The 17,489-nt window shown below is 38.9% G+C and overlaps 1 protein-coding gene across 2 annotated transcripts in view; it reads right to left on the minus strand.

The window, feature by feature from the left end:
* Nucleotides 1-5,403: 5,403 nt before the first annotated feature.
* Nucleotides 5,404-17,489, minus strand: part of ARIH1 (ariadne RBR E3 ubiquitin protein ligase 1) — a 103,432-nt gene continuing 91,346 nt past the window's right edge. For both annotated transcript variants that reach the window (XM_019735959.3, XM_088796849.1), the window contains 4 exons: nucleotides 15,860-15,917; nucleotides 10,914-11,174; nucleotides 9,747-9,859; nucleotides 5,404-8,758 (listed from right to left, as the gene is read on the minus strand). In XM_019735959.3, coding sequence (XP_019591518.1) covers nucleotides 8,674-8,758; nucleotides 9,747-9,859; nucleotides 10,914-11,174; nucleotides 15,860-15,917 — 517 coding nt within the window. In that variant the 3' untranslated portion in view covers nucleotides 5,404-8,673. The remainder of the gene's footprint in view (nucleotides 8,759-9,746; nucleotides 9,860-10,913; nucleotides 11,175-15,859; nucleotides 15,918-17,489) is intronic.

The raw sequence follows: 17,489 nt of genomic DNA on the forward strand, positions 1-17,489 counted from the left end.
TGATAAAAATCAGCAAATGATCATTGGTGTAGGGAGGGGAGCAGGGATGATTTGAAAGAGGCACAAGAGAACTCTCTGGGTTAATGTAATGTTCCATATCATCTTCTGAGTGGTTATCACCAGGTGTATACAATTATCAAAACATCAAACTGAACACTTTAAGAGGTGTGCATTTCATGATACATGTATTGATTTCTCTATCTCATCTTAAAACAAAGGTGGGTGGAGGATTTCTATTTCAGGTACATCTGTCCCAACCCTTTCCTGATCTGTTCTCCTCTGAGAGATCTTTGGGTTCTAATCTGTTCAGAGCTAGGAACTTGATTATGGAATTTATCTTAAAAAGTATACAATCCAGTGTTCCATCAAAGTAGTATTTAGAAATCTGTGAAGCCATTTTATTTCCATTGAATAGTGAGCAACACATGTGACCATTGTAAGGCACTGACTTGTAGTAATGTGATTTCAGCACGAATAGATTGTACAATACTTAACCTACTCTGTTGCAAGCTAGTCAAAATAATGGAGTAAAAATGAATTCTTCAAAGGCATATAGAACACTGTCACTCTTCATGAAACCCATTCTCTGGTATTTGCTGCCATGACCTTTACAATGCTTCAAAACAGTCGCAGGGTTTTTGGAGACAAAAATAATTTCCTATCCAAAGCTGGCATCTTTTCCAAAGCAGGTGGGCCCTTAAAGGGTCGTGCCTCCTCCTCTGTAGGAAACACTTTAGTATTTGCCCCAGTTATGTAGATATGGACAAGTCCATTGGGTCATATGGTAGGAATTTATTAACAAGCAAACAACCTTGTTCACACCAGAAGACTAGCAATTAGGTTACAAATGACCTGAGAGCAGGTGCAAGAACTTACAATTTGAGAGCATTCCATTAGAATGCCTACTGCCTAAGTGGGTCTGCAAGAGGTACTCCGTAAACGCTCCTTACCATTTTATGCCACACTCCCTCTGAGAAAATGATGTGACCTGCAAGGGGGGGGGGGTACACACAGGGAGCCCCCTGGAAAGGAAGCTGGGAAACCCAGTAAATAGGGGTGTTTTGGATAGGGCCCCTCAGAAGGCTGAGGATGAAATCCTGCTGTGTGCTCACTCCTCAGGAATCCCAACTTGACCAGTTGATTCCAGAGAGCCAGATCCTCACTGCACGAGCTCGAGTCCCAGTTCTAAAAAACAGCCATTTAAAGTGGCTTCTAGGACACCGCTTTGTTATTATGCACCCAGAGACCAATTTTAGCCGTCAAAAGGAAATAGAAAATCTATACAAGCAAGTTTTCACAACTTTCTGGAGAATTACCTATTACCGAGAATTCGTTTTCTATTTCTTTGATCACCTTTCAAATTCCCACCCAGAATATTCCGTGGTGAGAGGCAGGCAGCTTGAAAAGACCAAACTTTTACACAGGTGTAGTCAGTGAGGCGGGAGCTACAGGTGCCAAATAAGACACCAAGTCAGGAAATACTACTTTGTAACGTGAAGCCAAGTCATCAGCTCAAAATAGGTAGGACTGGCCTAGAGAGGATTTGGGAACACAGGGCTTACTTCTTAACTCTCATTAAAATGCTAGGGTAGCTCTCAAATGTGAGGGAAAAAGAGGCATTCACTGGGTCCTTTGCAGAGTATCTGAGGTCAACAACAAAAGGGACATGTTTTGAACAGAGAAGAGCCAAAAATAAAAACTAGTCATTGAGTCTCCAAGGCAACCTAAGGCTGGAAGTCTAATAATTTTAGCAGGTGCTGTTAGAAAGGCTGTTTGAGAAGCAGCTACAAATAATGCATAGTGGTGAACATGTGCCTCCAGCTATGCCATTAATGACTGGGTGACCTTGGCAGTCAATCCATGGTTGAGCGTCAGACAAAGCAACAGGCCCTTTTGATCACCGTTGTACCTCCTGCGTCCAGAGCGGTGCCTGCCGCTGTGGGTGTTGATTGAAGGAGCCTAGGTTTCAATCTTCATCCCACCACTTACACAGGATGACCTCGCGAACGTTACCCACCTTCTTTGAGCCTCTATTTTCTTATTTATAAAATGGAGATGGGAGCTGTCTCATAGGATTGTGAGTTTTAAAACGGTGGACATGAAGCATGTAGCAAAATTAGGTAAGTTAGCCATAATTATCTATTATATCATAATTCCTAACATTTATTTCATTTCAGTTTTGTCACAAGATACCTTTTGTGATTGCAGCCAGCGAACCACGATCTCCACGATCTGTCTCCCAACCCACAGGGGTAAGCCCCCCAGAACCACAATTGTACCAATGAGCTGCTCTCATGGCTGTTTGGTTCTCTCTGAACATGTCCGAACAGTTAACATGTAACACCTGGAGTTATGGGGCAGCTGTAGGAAAAGCGAAAGCTGTTAGAATGGTGTGGATAGACTGATGGCCTACAATGCCAGCTCCGAGTCCTGAACGGCTTTCTAGTTCCTGCTGCCGATCACGTCCTGTCTTTGGGAGTCTATGACACAGCGCTGTATCCTTATTTTTTGCCCAAATTTGTACTAGTGTACTTACTAGTTGTAACTAGGCTGTTTTCCCATTTTCTTTGCTCCTCACAATATTCCATATAATAGACAATATAGCAAGATAGAATGAACTCATGGGATCAGACAAGCACGACCCTACCACATACTCTCTGTAACTTCTGAGTTAGAACCAATGAACCTGTCTTTTCATTTATAAAGGAGAGCAATGCCGACTGCTTTAGGGCTGCTTAGAAGATACAGATAATATAAGTAAGGCATCTAACAAGAAGAACTCAACAAATTATAGCTGCTATTACTATCCCCATCTTACAAAAGGAAAACTATTGGTATTCTTTCCACTACATCACACTGGGAATGAAAAGAGAAAATTCCAGTCTTAACACATAAGAACATCACAAGAATGAAGTAACAGTGAGAAACTTGTGACTCTCAGGTGCTCTGAATTTAACTCGAAGTGGAATTGTGCACCAACTTGACAAAAATACATAATGACAGCTTTGCTCATAACCATTTAACTACCATGTCTCAGACTCTACACTAATTTCCTTTCCCAGATTTCTGTCCCTGGGGAAGAGAATCCATTGCCAGTTGATGTTGAGCATTCCATTCTGCTTGTCAGTCTTACAGTTGTTCTGGTTTTGGGAATTTCCTCCACTTACCATAAAACTGACAAAGCAGGCACTTCACACTAGACCCGGAGGCACCATGCCAGTCCCCATCAGCACTTTCCTGAGCCTGTGAATTTGCCCCAAGTCCTATTACCCAATGTCGCAGCATGCTCACCTTTACTCCCTTCGCAACTATGAAAGTGTCTTGATAAATGGCCTCAACTGTGTCTGCAGGCCTTAAACCACACTACAAACACCAGGGATGGGGATGGGGATGGGGACAGGGCTTTTCAAAAGTATTGATGCCCAGGCCACAGCCCAAATCAACTGAATCATCATCATCTCTACGGGGTGGGACTCAGGCATTAGTTTTTATGTTTTTGTTCTGTTGCAGCTTCTCAGTGATTCCACTGTGTGGCAGATGGGATAGTGACATTAAGTTGCAAGCCAAGACTAACACAAGTTGAAAAATGATCAGGCCCGAGTTTTCCTTTGACCCACATTTAATAATATGGCAAATTGTCAACATTTCAAAATTGAGAGAATTCACTTATCTCAGAGCCCACTTAACCCAGAGTAGTCTATTAAAATATTCACCTGGCTTTTGTAGACAGATCTGAGTTTGAGACTCCTGAACTACTGTAATAAAGTTGTTTTTGGCATTGTTAAAACTGCTACATATTAATGTGATTGATTTATATGCTAATTGGCGTGACTCTGAACACGCTTATCTATGGTTCATAGTCTGAAAACTGCTTTTCAAAAGAATCTCTTATTTTTCCCCACTGCTACTGACTGGAGAAAGATCAACAGTTGCCTTGAAAATTGGATTTAATTCCACAAAAATAAAAATTAAAGTTGAGAAGTAGTTTTACTTTGCTTACTCCTATAGTAGGCACAATTTGATTATTTCCAGTTGAGCATTTCCAAGTTAGCCACTTCACCTTAGGTAATTAGGTAGAGAAGCAAATTCCCTAAAATAAAGCTGAAATACACCAACTTTATCCCCAAAGAAATCTGAAAAAAAATCTGAGGGGCCCACACTTTTTCCTGAAGGAGCCAGGATTTCCCCATAATGCTCACCACGCATCTTCTTAAAGCCCCCTAAGTCATCCAGTTGCAAGAAATGCTGGGAACAGATGGATATCGGCTGTTCTGTTACCAGTTATAAAACAAATTCTGTAACATGTTCCAGACCACTATCTGAAATTGTTTACACTGGAAATTCATTTGAACAAAGAGCTAGACCAACAACTGCAAGCTGCTTGGTCATTATTGATCAAATCAAACGATGCAGAACCATTTAGTCTCAACTATTGCATATGGTGTTCTTCTTATAGGACTGTCCCAATCAACAAGACAGGAAGGGTTCTTCTATCCAGGCCTGGTTTCTGGATTAGGCAAACACAGCCACATTAGTTACACACTCTGCACTAGATTGAAGGTTAGAATAGTATAAATTAATAGTATTCCTCCAACAGTAGCAGCAACAGGCATTTATGTCTAGTCTTTGATGTGGTTTAGTACACCACCATAGCCAAGAACCACCTCTCCTGGTACTGAATGCTAGGTCATTCTGAGAACAGATTAAGAAAATATGACACAAAGAGGTAGTACAATGTTGATCGAGTCCCAGAGAAAAGAAAGTTTGAGTCCCAGATAGAAGAAATTGTAAAATCTTGGGCAAGTTACATTGAGCCTTCTCTTCTTCTGTAAAACAGACCAATTTCTACCCCCACTTGCTTTAGATGGTAATACAAGTTAAAGTGCTTTGAAGATAAATGAACTCTCATAATTTTGGATCCAAGTAAGACGAAGTTAAATTGTCCTAAAGTCTGGACTTGGCTAGACTATCAATGACAAAGATCTCCAACCTGGGACTTTCTTTAAAACAACTCTCCCTCCATCCCTATTGGAGATACCAGCTTCTAAAGAGGGAGCTAACGGGAAGTAACATGAATTTTGAAGTTGAGAATGACTTCTAAAACATTTTACCTTTAAAAAATTGACAAAGCATCTAATACTAAGCACATAATATGTATCACTGTTACAACACAAACAACCATCTAAATTCAATATTCAAGACACAGAAATCGGAAAGCTTTCAGAAAATGCTCTGAATGCTTCACTAACCAAGTTAATTGTTGGGGATGGTCTCATTCAGTTCCCTGCAAAGAAACTGAATCAAATCTTGACGTTTTATATTAAGTAGGAACAGTGAGTAAGGCACATAATACAGGTGACTGAGGTCACCTACTATAAAAATAAACATAAGTAACTAATGGAATAACAAAATAAAAGTTTATTTTATTAGAATTAGGAATGTTCTTTCCCTCTGGGCAACCTGAACAGTCCAGTTACAATGAAAATCTAAGAACAGTTATTTCCACAGCACAGGGTGCTCTATGCACAAAATTACAGGGTTAGGAGCATTTAATCAATTTTACGGATCTGATTGTCTCACCAACCCGCCCCCTCCCGTCCCCCAAGTGCTCTATACCGGGATTTGCAGCTAAAAGAATTTGTTACATCAAGTCCTTTTCTCTGTTGTACTGAATTTCAGTTCCTAATTATGGCTGAATCACATTTTACACTGAAGATTCAACCATGTCAAATCAAGTCAGTCAGTCTCGGATCTGTTATATATGTGTGTATGTATACACATGTGTATTTAATATATTTATTTAAACACACATAAAACACATACAATCTGGGTCTCAGCAAAGTACACAGAATTTAGTCTGATGTTATATGCTACTCAATTTTACCACTGTGGTTTGTGTCCTGAGCTTTGGATCAAAATTTCATGGTAAATAATTTAAAATCCATCTATTGCTCAATGAATTGTTCAAATGAAGCATACACTTTCCAAAAGACAATGTAACCTCCCTCAGGACAGGGAGACCCTGGCGCCTACCGTGAACAGAGCCCTCTTGACAGAAAGACTTAAGAAAGTGAAATGGGGAAGCTGTCTGTCATACAATATGGCTTGCCTATCCCAGCTGGAGTCACTGAAGCTACTAGCAGTGAAAGCAATTAACTCAAGGAAGTCCGGCAAATATGGAGATAGTCATTAAAAGCCCGGAAGTAGAAAAGGCCGGTTCACCTTGATCCATACAAATTAGGGAATGCACCCACAACTGCACTGCCCTCAGGTGATGAGCCACATGGAAACGAAAACCAGAAAGCATCTCTGAGAAGCACTGTACCTCCAGGGGCAGGGGCTGATGTTACGAAGTGCACAGTTTTTGGATACGCATTGTAAGGGGAGTATGTAAAGAGGATTTATGACACTCAAACTCAGACAATGCAGTTAACTGGTTAATATCTTTTTAAAAAAACACCACACATACACAAAACATTTCAAAGGAGCCACATATATCTAGATAGCAACTCTGGCTGCTTTACAAAGTTTCCAGGGAAAGGAACTTTTTCCAGCTTTCTTTTAAAAAAAAAAAAAACTCCTTAGTTTTGATAAATGCCTTTTAAGATTGATGCAGTTATTTAAAATGAAGTCAAATGGATGATGGGGGGAAAGAGAGAAGAGGATATGGAAGAAGCAGACACCAAGTTCAGATCTGCAGCTGAGCTGACAAAGGAGAGAGGGTAAAAGGGACAGGTAAAGTTGATCCTAAAGCAACAAGTGGTTTAAGGAAGCAGCATAATATACTCGGCAAACATTCACTGATTTTTGATGGGAAAAGAACAGTTGCAAGTACATCTCATGTAACAACCTTTTCTAAAAGGAAAAGTAGGGTGATTGAGCAAAGCCTAACTTAGGCAAAAGGCCAGAGGAAAGCAAACCTACTTCCCAATGGAGTAATAAGATGTACATTGCAAGGGCGGACAAAGTTGCCCCACAAACAGTAAACACCCCCTAGGCGCCAGACATTTAAAGGAAGACAAAGAGGTCATCAGCCCACACCGGTATTTGCTACTAAGACCTCTTAATATAGTTGCCTAGTTCACTCTGCACTCCTTTATAAAACTGAAAGATTTAGGGATGCTGACCTGTTGAAAAATACCACAGCTAGAATGGCCTAAACAGGTATATAGTTAATAAAACCACCACCATCCTTTACTTTTAACATAGCTCTTAGTAGAAATCTCATAAAAATGGACATCACAGCTAAAATGCATTATTAATCCTCCTATCTGCTGACACCAGAAAAGAAGCAAAGTCAGTGATTTCTGTTTAAATGCACTAGATGGGAGTACCATGTTCTAGGGGTGCTGGCCTTCAAACTGAACCCACAGCAACACACACAAGCAATTGCAGGATCTGCCATTTTAAATTCACAATCTGAAACTAAGTGAATGGCTATTTATTTATATTCATATTTATATTTAAAGCAACAATATTCTATTTGACACCCTAATGTAAAGAAGGGGTGAGAAAAGAGCCGTAACTAAAATCTTAAAAGGCTCAAAGCAGCAATTAAAGGAAAAAAGGAAAAATACTTGACATGTTTCCTCTGGATGGGATCGGGGGCCTAGGACGCCTTCACCTGTGCATGAATGGGCACAAGAGGCATAAGTAAATGCGTGAGGCCATGAGAGGAACGAGGCTGGGGGCCGGGTCCCCGTGGACCTGCAGCCCTGGGGCCACATTAGTCAGAGCCTGACCTCTCTGGCCCTGATCACACGCTGGGAATTCAAGGCATGAGGCCCACGGCCAGGAACAGACACCAAAACCAGAAAGGGAAAAGGAACCTCAGGAAAGGGAAATCAAAGAGCTCTAGTTATGTCTTCCAGAGGTGCTAAACCGACACACTTTTTATCCCAACCCTCAACCCTAGAAAGATAAAGAAAACTGAAAGAAAATGCACAGCAAATAGACATAATCTTGAAGATTTTTAAAGAATAAATATTTTTGTAATTAAACATTATGCAAACACGTGCCACGCTTGCTTTGTCCATGCATATGCGCTATATACAATTTTGAAAAATACTGTGTTGTCCTCTTGTTTTAAAAGTCATATACAAAGTTTTTTGTTCTTGTTTAATTCCTCTTGCTGCCTACCCCCTTCCCCGCCCCAAGAATTTTCTTTATAAGGAACTAATCATCATTCACTCATGACCTTGGGGTATGAGAGAGAGCGAGCCCATCTGTGTGTGTGGGTATATTTGTGTGTGGAGGGGAGGAGGGGAAGAGGTCCTCTACCAAAGTACAACAAAATGGCTGGTTTGGACATGAAAAGCAGTGTCAAGGACCTGTTTTAAATTTTAACTGTACTACACTCAGGAAAAAGAAAAAAAGGAGTCAGCTTTGAGAATGAAGCTACGTTACAAGTTAAAGTTGGAGGGCTTTTAGTGTGTCTGTCACACTTTTGTTGGCGGCCTAGAATACTGTTGTACAATGGTTTATCTACCTTTTTTTATTACAATATAATTTACTTAAACTTTCTGTTAACAAAACAGAATTCTGGTACTACAGACCAGCGGTGTCAGAACAGGCTTATTGCCTCCTCGTGTGTTTGTTTTGTTGTGTGTGTTTTAATTGCATGAGCACTCTAGATGGTCAAGTTTTCAGAGTTCATTTTATGCAGGGCCATTCTCAGTCCTCAATGTACTCCCACAGGTCTTTTTCATAGCCTTCATGCACATGCTGTAACAAAACCCTTCGCCGACTCTCACAGTATCTGCAATCAAAGAGGAAAAAATGTTGTCAGCCTCTAGTAATTAAAAAAAATAGGCATTTACTTCTTTTTTAAGGCCCTCCTAGATTTTATCCAGACTTGGAATTAAGCACCTATTTTTAGTAACACCAATTTTAAAAAGGTATTTTTCAAAAGCCTGATTCCCAGTGTGGGGAATTAATTTTAGAGCAATACAATGTTAGAAATTCTTAAGGGCCTTAGAAATCATATGATTCAATCCTGTGATTCTACATAGAAGTAAAGAGTTCCAGATAGAAGTAATTTCAAGGGTTGTTCATTAACATTTTTAAAATCTTTGTTAACTATGAAAGTACGATAAACACAATGTAGTAGCTATAGTTGGCTAAGGGAAGTTAAAATATTATTTAGGACGAAATCTCCAAGTCTCCCAAATTCCCAAAGATTTTTACTACTATTAAAAAGATATTTGCCAGGAAACAACTTTAGGGGAAAGAGCTCCATGCTGAGAAAACAAACCATTTGAATCTTTGGCTTAAGAATCTTTTATCTTGAAGTACCATCTACCCTAGGACAAAGTAAATCTCTCCTTAGGAAAAAACTAAATCTAAGAAAAACTCAAGCAAGGCTGGGTAGCTCGCCTGTCAATAGCCACGACCCCCGGGGGCTCTAAACTACAGCTGGCATCCTAATCTCACCCCTCATCCTAACAGCCACTTGCCCTTTTACACTTTTCCTTGCAGGGAAGCTACTGAGCAGATAAAGCTGAAAGGAAGCAACAGAATCAGCTGGCGGGATGCATGACTGATTTCCTTTGCTCTGCTTAACTGGCACTACTATCTGCAATTTGTGGCCCAAAGGACAAAAGTAATCTATGAGAAACATGGCAGCAGCTCAATTACTGGATATGATAAACCCAACTTTCACCATCACCTAACTTTACCACTAAGGCATGCTAGACCACCAAGGGTAGAAACTTTAGCTCAAAAACTATTAAAAAAAAAAATCTCACCTGTACTTATCTTGTACTTTCTGCTTTATATCCTGTAGAGAATCTTGGGAAATATCTCGTTCGAGGTAGCCCGAAAGCACCTCCGTGGCATTTTCTAGGTCTGCTTGGTTATTCTGCAAGAAGAGGAAGAAATACATAGTAAATTTTGGTTTCAAAAGAAAGCTAAAAGGTAAATGAACTTAGCTGCTTCCATGCTTATAGGCTGCTCTCAACACTGACTCTAATTTTCGCAGGTGGCTTTAACTGTACCTGTAAAGCTCTTTATTGCTTTTGCCTCTAACAACTTGTTCTCTCTTTTCCAGGACAATTTGTTAAATGTTAAAAGAACTAAAGATTTACCCACTAACCTCTGGAAAAACATCAAGGGGAATTTGAAAGGTCTTAACGAGTCTTTTTTAGAAATCTAGAGTTCTGAGAACTGCTATTTGCTAAAACTCGAGGGAAAAATTGAAGCCCACTCTTGCCTACATCTGGCTGTACCTACTTCTTATAAGAGAACACTGTATGGAAGATTAAAATTTTGTTATCTTTTACTACAATGGCTACTTCCAGACATTTACCCACCTAAATGCCCATCTGCTAGTCTGTTATGTCTAGTCATCTATCGACATCAATGTTTCATTTCATGCATCAATTTTAAATGAACATCCCTAGTTGAAAAAACCTTTACTGCTAAAAGTCCCCCCTTTAGTCATTACGCCCCCACGAAAAGTAACCACCACATTAACTTCTAATATATTACTTTTGCCTGAATAAAGGCTGTTACTGAGAACGACTGATGCTACAGAAGCAACATTCATGGACTGTCTCACTTAAAGCTCAGAACACCCTAGGAAAGTAGTACCTCCATTCTAAAACAGAGATGGAGACGAGGGTAAGTAATGTGCTCCAAGTCAACAGAGCTCAAAAGTGATGAAGTCAAGCTTCAAAGTCAGGGCTGACCCCAGCGCCTGCACATGTCATCACTTGGTGGCTGCACTACATGCATTTGAATACAGTTGAAGACAAGAAGTCTAAATTTCTTGTACCTTCCTCATACTACACTTTTAACCCACATTTTCTGAGCAGTTAGGAACTTTTGAAACATTGTGCATATATCATATGTATGAAAGACCTAGCAGTCCTAGGACAACACGAGGGTTTTCCCCACGCAGTCACTACTCCTACCTCAAAGATAATGGACTGGTTATTCTTTTTGAGGTAGAAAGCGAAGACATAAGTGTACATGAGTGTGGCACGACACTGGCAGAGGACATCGACTGCTTTCTTCAGGAACTGCACCTCGATCCAGGACATGTTGTGCTGCTGCATCTCCTCCATCTTCTGCTTCACCTGAGCATATAGCTTATGCTCAAAGCGCAGACTCTGCATGTGGTTCATGTAGCGATTACAGTAGAACAGGTACCTCTGCAGGGCTGCCCTAGATCGCTGTCCCAGGAAGAAAAATTAAAGTCACAAAATTATAACGAGTGTATTATATATACACAAAAGCTGATAACATACTTACTGATAAAACACTATAGGCATTTGGCTAAAATCAGGAAGAGACAGACATTTTCTGCTAGCTTTGTTATTTAACTGCTTTGTATGGCCTACAGATGTACTTCCCAATATGGCAGCCACTAGGAACACATGGTTATTAAACTAAAATGAAAACTTCAGTTCCTCAGTGCTCAATAGCCACATGTAGTCAGTAGCTACCAAATTGGACAGTGGTGATAAAGCCCATTTCCACCATTACAGAACATTCTATTAGATATCACTGTTCTACAGTAGGCACTAAGGTGTAAAACAAGCAGTATTTTAAAGAAGACAACAGAGAGGCAACCAGACATCATATAACTCCTGACATACTGCAACAGAAAGTATACTGTCCCACCAGCAAAGTGTCTTGTGTCCTTTCCACCCACTCCCCCTTAAACTGAGTTTGAATTCAAGTACCTAGAATTAACCACCAGTTTCAGGAAATATGGGGATAGAACCTATTAAATGACACCAGGGAGTTGCAACCATCAAAATCCAGAATGTGGAAGATTCTACAGGACAAAATGACTTAATTTCTTCAACAAATAAATGGCATAGAGGAATAAAAAAGAAAAGAAAGGAAGAACTTAAAGATCAGGAGACTGGTCTGTTATCAAGAGATAGCAATCAAATTTGTGGACCTGTGTGGATCCTGATATGAACCAACTATTAAAGAAAATTTGGGACAAATGGGGACATCTGAACACTGGCGAGTTGATGATATTAACAAAGTATTGCTTTCAAAATATACAGAGGGTGCCAAAAAATATATATACACATTTTAAGAAAGGAAAAAGGTAATAATATATACCAATAACAAGAATACATGTCATGTGTATACATTTTTTTGGCACCCGTGGTATATATAAACATAATAAAGGTATTATAGTTTTATATTAAAATACTCTTTTAAAGATACATGAAATATTACCAAAGAAACAATATGATATCTGGTCTAGATTTGTTTTATATTATTTATTACACTGCAAAAATAATCCACATAGGTCTTTTCCATTACACTGTAAATCTCTAGAAGAGATAGGCTTTGAAAAGAGTAATCTTATCTCTAGTACCTAATATGCAGAAAATAAATGCTTGCTAAATGCAACCACTATAAAAGTGTTTCTCAACGCATACATAGTTCTTTTCTTTTATTATCACCTCCTCTTCCTCTCTTCAAGTCTTAAAGCCAACGAACATCACAGACACTACTAGGCCCTATGGTTGGTCTCTTGCTTAGAAATATTAACTCTGAACCACAGAACTAGCTAATCACATGATCTACTATCTTATAACATTGAAGCATCTCAAAAAACTTACACAAGACATGTTATTTCAAATCAGGTAGGTAACAAAATAAATTCTTATACATTGGAAAATTATGCCAATTATATCTAATCATTATTAGGTTAAATATTATTATATTATATAAGTGAATAATCTAAAAATTATACCAATTATATCTAAAAATATAACACACGGAAAGTAATCTGCTTGGCATTCTATTCCCCCCCACAAAAAGCATTAGTATTTTCAAGCCTGTCATATTCCCAAGATGAAATGGAAAACCTAAATTACCATATTAAAATGTAAGATATTAGAGAACTTTATTTAATATAACCAACAATTCTGTCTAGAAGATAAGAAAATTCAAATATCCCCCACTGTCAGCACTGTAGCACAGTATATTAAATCAAAAACTTTCTACAACACAGGTATACCTTCCCAAGGCACTCAAAGTACCACCAATGCTCTTTCTGGACTGTGTGCCAACCTTCTAGTACTTTTTTAAGACTATAATTCTTAGTAAACACTAGGCCAGAGTATGGAAGTGAAGAAAGTAAGAAGAGGCCAGATGGGGTATGCAATGGTGTGCTCTATTCTAGAAGGCATGGTTCCCACTAAATAAACAAATAAAGGTACTCTTATATACACCCATAAGATCAGAAGATTCTAATTTAGTCGAATAGATGTGAACTACAAAAATAGTGCATTCTATGGGCAGGCTAGGTGGCTCAGGTGGTTGGAGTGCCGTGCTCCTAATAGTTGGTTCGATTCCCACATGGGCCAGCGAGCTGCGCCCTTTACAGCTAAGATTGAGAACAATGGCTCTCCCTGGAGCTGGGCTGCCTTGAGCAGCTAGAGGTTGGCGTAAACTGCCATGAGCTGCCATGAGCTGCCCTGGGCTGCTGTGTGCCCTGGGCTACCATGTTTTGCCGAGAGCTGCCGTCAGCTGCTATGAGCGGCCTACCAACGAATGGCTACCGACTACCTCAGCCAGGGAGGGAGCGCAAGGCTCCTAATACCAGCATGGGCCAGGGAGCTGTGTCCTACACAACTAGACTGAGAAACAATGGCTTGAGCTGGAGTCTGTGTGTGGGGGGAAGGCGAATAAAGGGGGGGAATAATAATGCAGTCTAGCAGCTAAAATCTAGGAATTAGAAACTGGCTTAGAAACTATGCACAATAATCCACCCTCCGCTCTGCAGATCCCAGAAAGGGATTCTACCAGTACCCAAGTGAAAACCACATGAGGCCAAAGATAATCCATACATTTCCTCTATTGGCAAATACTGTATCTGGCTAGATCTAGCCGAGACTACTCTTCAGGATTAAGTACAAACTAAAAGCTCACTACAGTAATCAGGAAAAATATAATGCAACGTAAGAGAAAAACATTTCTTTGTGGACTCGAAAGAATTATCAAAATTAGAAAACAGTTTTAGGAAAGTTTATGGTCTCTTCAGAATGATCTAAGACAACCGTGATTGCTTAAAATAGAAGTAGAAAACCATAAGGGACAAAAGGCTAAGATAAACAAAAACGAAAACAAAAACAAAAACACAACAGAAGGAAATGCAATGACAAACTGAGGTAAATAAAAAATGCAACAGTAGAATCAAGTCCAAATGGAAGGCTGGAAAAGCATGACTGTGATTGCAGAACTTTTGTATCAAAATGACATGGGGTGATGTACCTCAAATCAGAATCTAAGGATATTAGATGTGACTTGGGTAAGGGTGCCAAATGATCTGATTTAAAAAGACCATGGGATTTAAAAATCTGATGATGATAACCTAAAACAACACAAACACTCTGGATCCTCTGAATGAACTTATAACTGAGAACCAAAATTTTATTTCAGGTCTTAACATTTGTGAAATGGCTAAAATTGGCATCAAGCAGTATTACTTTAACTACCAGGCGAATGAGAAAATTAAGTGATAAGAGAATACATCAATAGTGAATTCTGATCAAATCAAATCATACTGTACTGTAGGAATGAAGGTTTGCTATACTGAGATATAGAAAACAGGTAGGAGGACAAGTTACCACATAGCACTTAGTAGTATAATTACACTAAATTAAAAAAAAAACAGCCATATAACAGTCTATCAATAGTAATTTAAATTCAGCAAACAACTTATCTGTCAATTAATTTTAACTTGAGTTTCATTGGTTTTAGCATAATAGTTTATAACTGGTTTTGTTTCAACAGTAATATTATAATGAATATAATTTAAATCAACACTGGAATTTATGGAGAGTTTTCCCTTTAAAAGAACTGTAAATATTGTGAAAGTCTGTGAAACACCACTCATTTACAAATACAAAATATAATTTTCCAGTCTCTTAAAAAAGTGAGACACAGAACTTTTACTTCTAAAAATATAACAGACTAGGTTTATATGCATTCTTTTGTGTCTATGGTATTTTTAATTATAAATAAATTTATGCTATTTTAGTTAGAAATAAATTTTAAAGGAATGCTTAAAAAATAAAATAAGAAGAAACAGATCGTATTTTGGATTGTATCCTGGTAAGAAAAGCCATTTGAAAATATTTTGGGGACAATTTTGATTTGGAATGAATTCCAGGAGTCTACAATGATAGAATCACCATCCTGAAAGGAACTCAAAGTGCTGTTGAATCTAATCCACACCAAGTATTTGAATTCCCTCTGTAACAGTGGTTGTTTCCCTATCAGGTAACAGGGAATTAATTCCCCACCTCCTGAGGCAGTCCATTCCAAATGAACCCACCCATAATCATTAGCATACTTGATGAACAATGAAGTTAAAAAACAATAAAGAATCAAAAATAAGTGAGGCTGGGGGTGGCCGGTTAGCTCAAATTGGTTAGAGCGCGGTGCTAGTAACACCAACGTCGCCAGTTCGATCCTCACATGGGCTACTGTGAGCTGCGCTCTCTTTTAAAAAAAAAGGATAATGAAAAAATAAATAAATAAAATAAGTGGGACTGCATATAAATAGCAGCAGAGCTATTTAGAAAATACTGTTCTCTAACCTCCTTGCTGGGGAGGGAAAATCTTGACACCCTAACTACTGAAACCTGGAATTATACTACATGACTAGATTAATAAAAAAGAAAGCAAACAAACCTATAAATAGGAATGCTTCTGATAGGCATTTTGGATAAAATTCCCCTTCTAAATCTACGTATATACCCAGTATTCACTGGAGTGTATTTCCATAAATCTTTCAGAATTGAAAACTTCTGCTAATCTATTCCCCAATAAACACACAATGCACACCCTGTTGGATTGTTACCCCAATAAATGCACCTACCTCCTGAGCGTCTCTTGCCGCCTTTGCATCATCCTCATTATAGCGATTACAGTTGTACCTTAAAGTAAAGTAAGAGGATTCCATAAAGCCATAAATCAATGAAAAGGGAATAAAGCACAGAATTTTAGCCCGGATTAATACCTAGAACCAATATTCTCCTTTACAGAGACACACTGAGGGGTTGAAATGCCCAGGGTTCCACCACTATGACAGTCAGCAGGCTGAAGGGCACTCAGTGTTGTTGCCTCTCATGCACACCTAGAGCTGGAAACCTCTCTAGCACAGTCTATTGGTTCTCTATCCAGTAAAGGAATTCCCCACCTCCTGAGGCAGTCCATTCCAAATCAGCTCACCTATAATCATTAGAAAACACTATCATTCTAGAACTTCCATTTACTGACTGCAGTTTGAACTTCTAACTCAAATTTTTGAAGAAAGAGATCATCTCATCTCCTAGGCTGACTAGTATTTAGGCCAAATACTCCCGATTTTTTCAGAGTTACTCACCTTCTCATCTTCTCTTTTATAAACCAGAACACCAACAGCTGACAGACTACTGTATGACAGATACCGCGTTATGTGCTCTACACACTAATACAGTTTATACGTCCCTGAAATCCGAATGAACCAGCAAATGAGGAGCAGGGGGAAGCCTGCCCAGAGAGGCAGCAGGGTGGGCACGTCCCTGTCCTGCTTACTTGACCTCTTCCTGGATGGGAGCCTACACCGTGGAAGCAGCCGATATTTACTGAGTACTTACTATATGCAATCCACTCAGTAAGAACTTGAAATGTACTATCACATTTAATCCCCGCAATCACCTTATAAAATTTGCATTATTATCCTCATTGAGCCCATGAAGAACTAGGTTTTGAGAAGATAAGTAACATTCTCAAGGTCACAAAACTAGAGTTTCCCAGCTGGGAATTAAACTCATGCATGTCTGCCAACTGAGCCCCAGGCTCCCAACCAGTGAACATATTGTTCACATGCTGTTATCATGTCTCCAGAATCTTTTAACAGTGATCTTTGTAGAACTAAAGAAAGAATTTTGATTTTAATTTAAACCTTATTAAATTGGATCCAGTATTCTAGCTTGTCAAGTCCTTCAGGATTTTAGTGGTCTGTATATTCAATGTCCTTATTTGATGTTACCTCAAAATGCATGCAAGATTCTCATATTATTAGTTCAAGAATGTCATTAATAAAACTGACCAGAAAAGCAGTCTAGATTATGTAAAGTTAAAAAAAAAAAAAAGAAAAGAAAAAAGAGGACAAAGCTTTTCAGTAAACCATTAAAGCATTCTACCAGGAAGACACAAATCCATTAGCCATACTCCAAGAAATGATCCTTCAATTAATCCCAAATATTTCTCTGTCTGCATTCATAGCCTAGGCCACAAACTTCTCAGTCCACACTGAAATATTTTGCTGAGATCTACAAAACATTCCCTAATTCATCATCCTAATAATACCATTGGATTCTGATTATATGGGTCATACGTAGCTTGTGGAATCCATCATAAAATCTGGAATTAACATTTTGTTTGCTTCCAGTCTTTGGTTCCTCTCTATTTTCCAAAATTATTCAGAAATAACCAACAATGATTCACTGATCTCATCTTCAACT

This window comes from Rhinolophus sinicus, chromosome 3 (assembly GCF_057876585.1).
Source record: "Rhinolophus sinicus isolate RSI-liver-muscle chromosome 3, RSI-T2T, whole genome shotgun sequence".
NCBI classification, from domain to species: domain Eukaryota; kingdom Metazoa; phylum Chordata; class Mammalia; order Chiroptera; family Rhinolophidae; genus Rhinolophus; species Rhinolophus sinicus.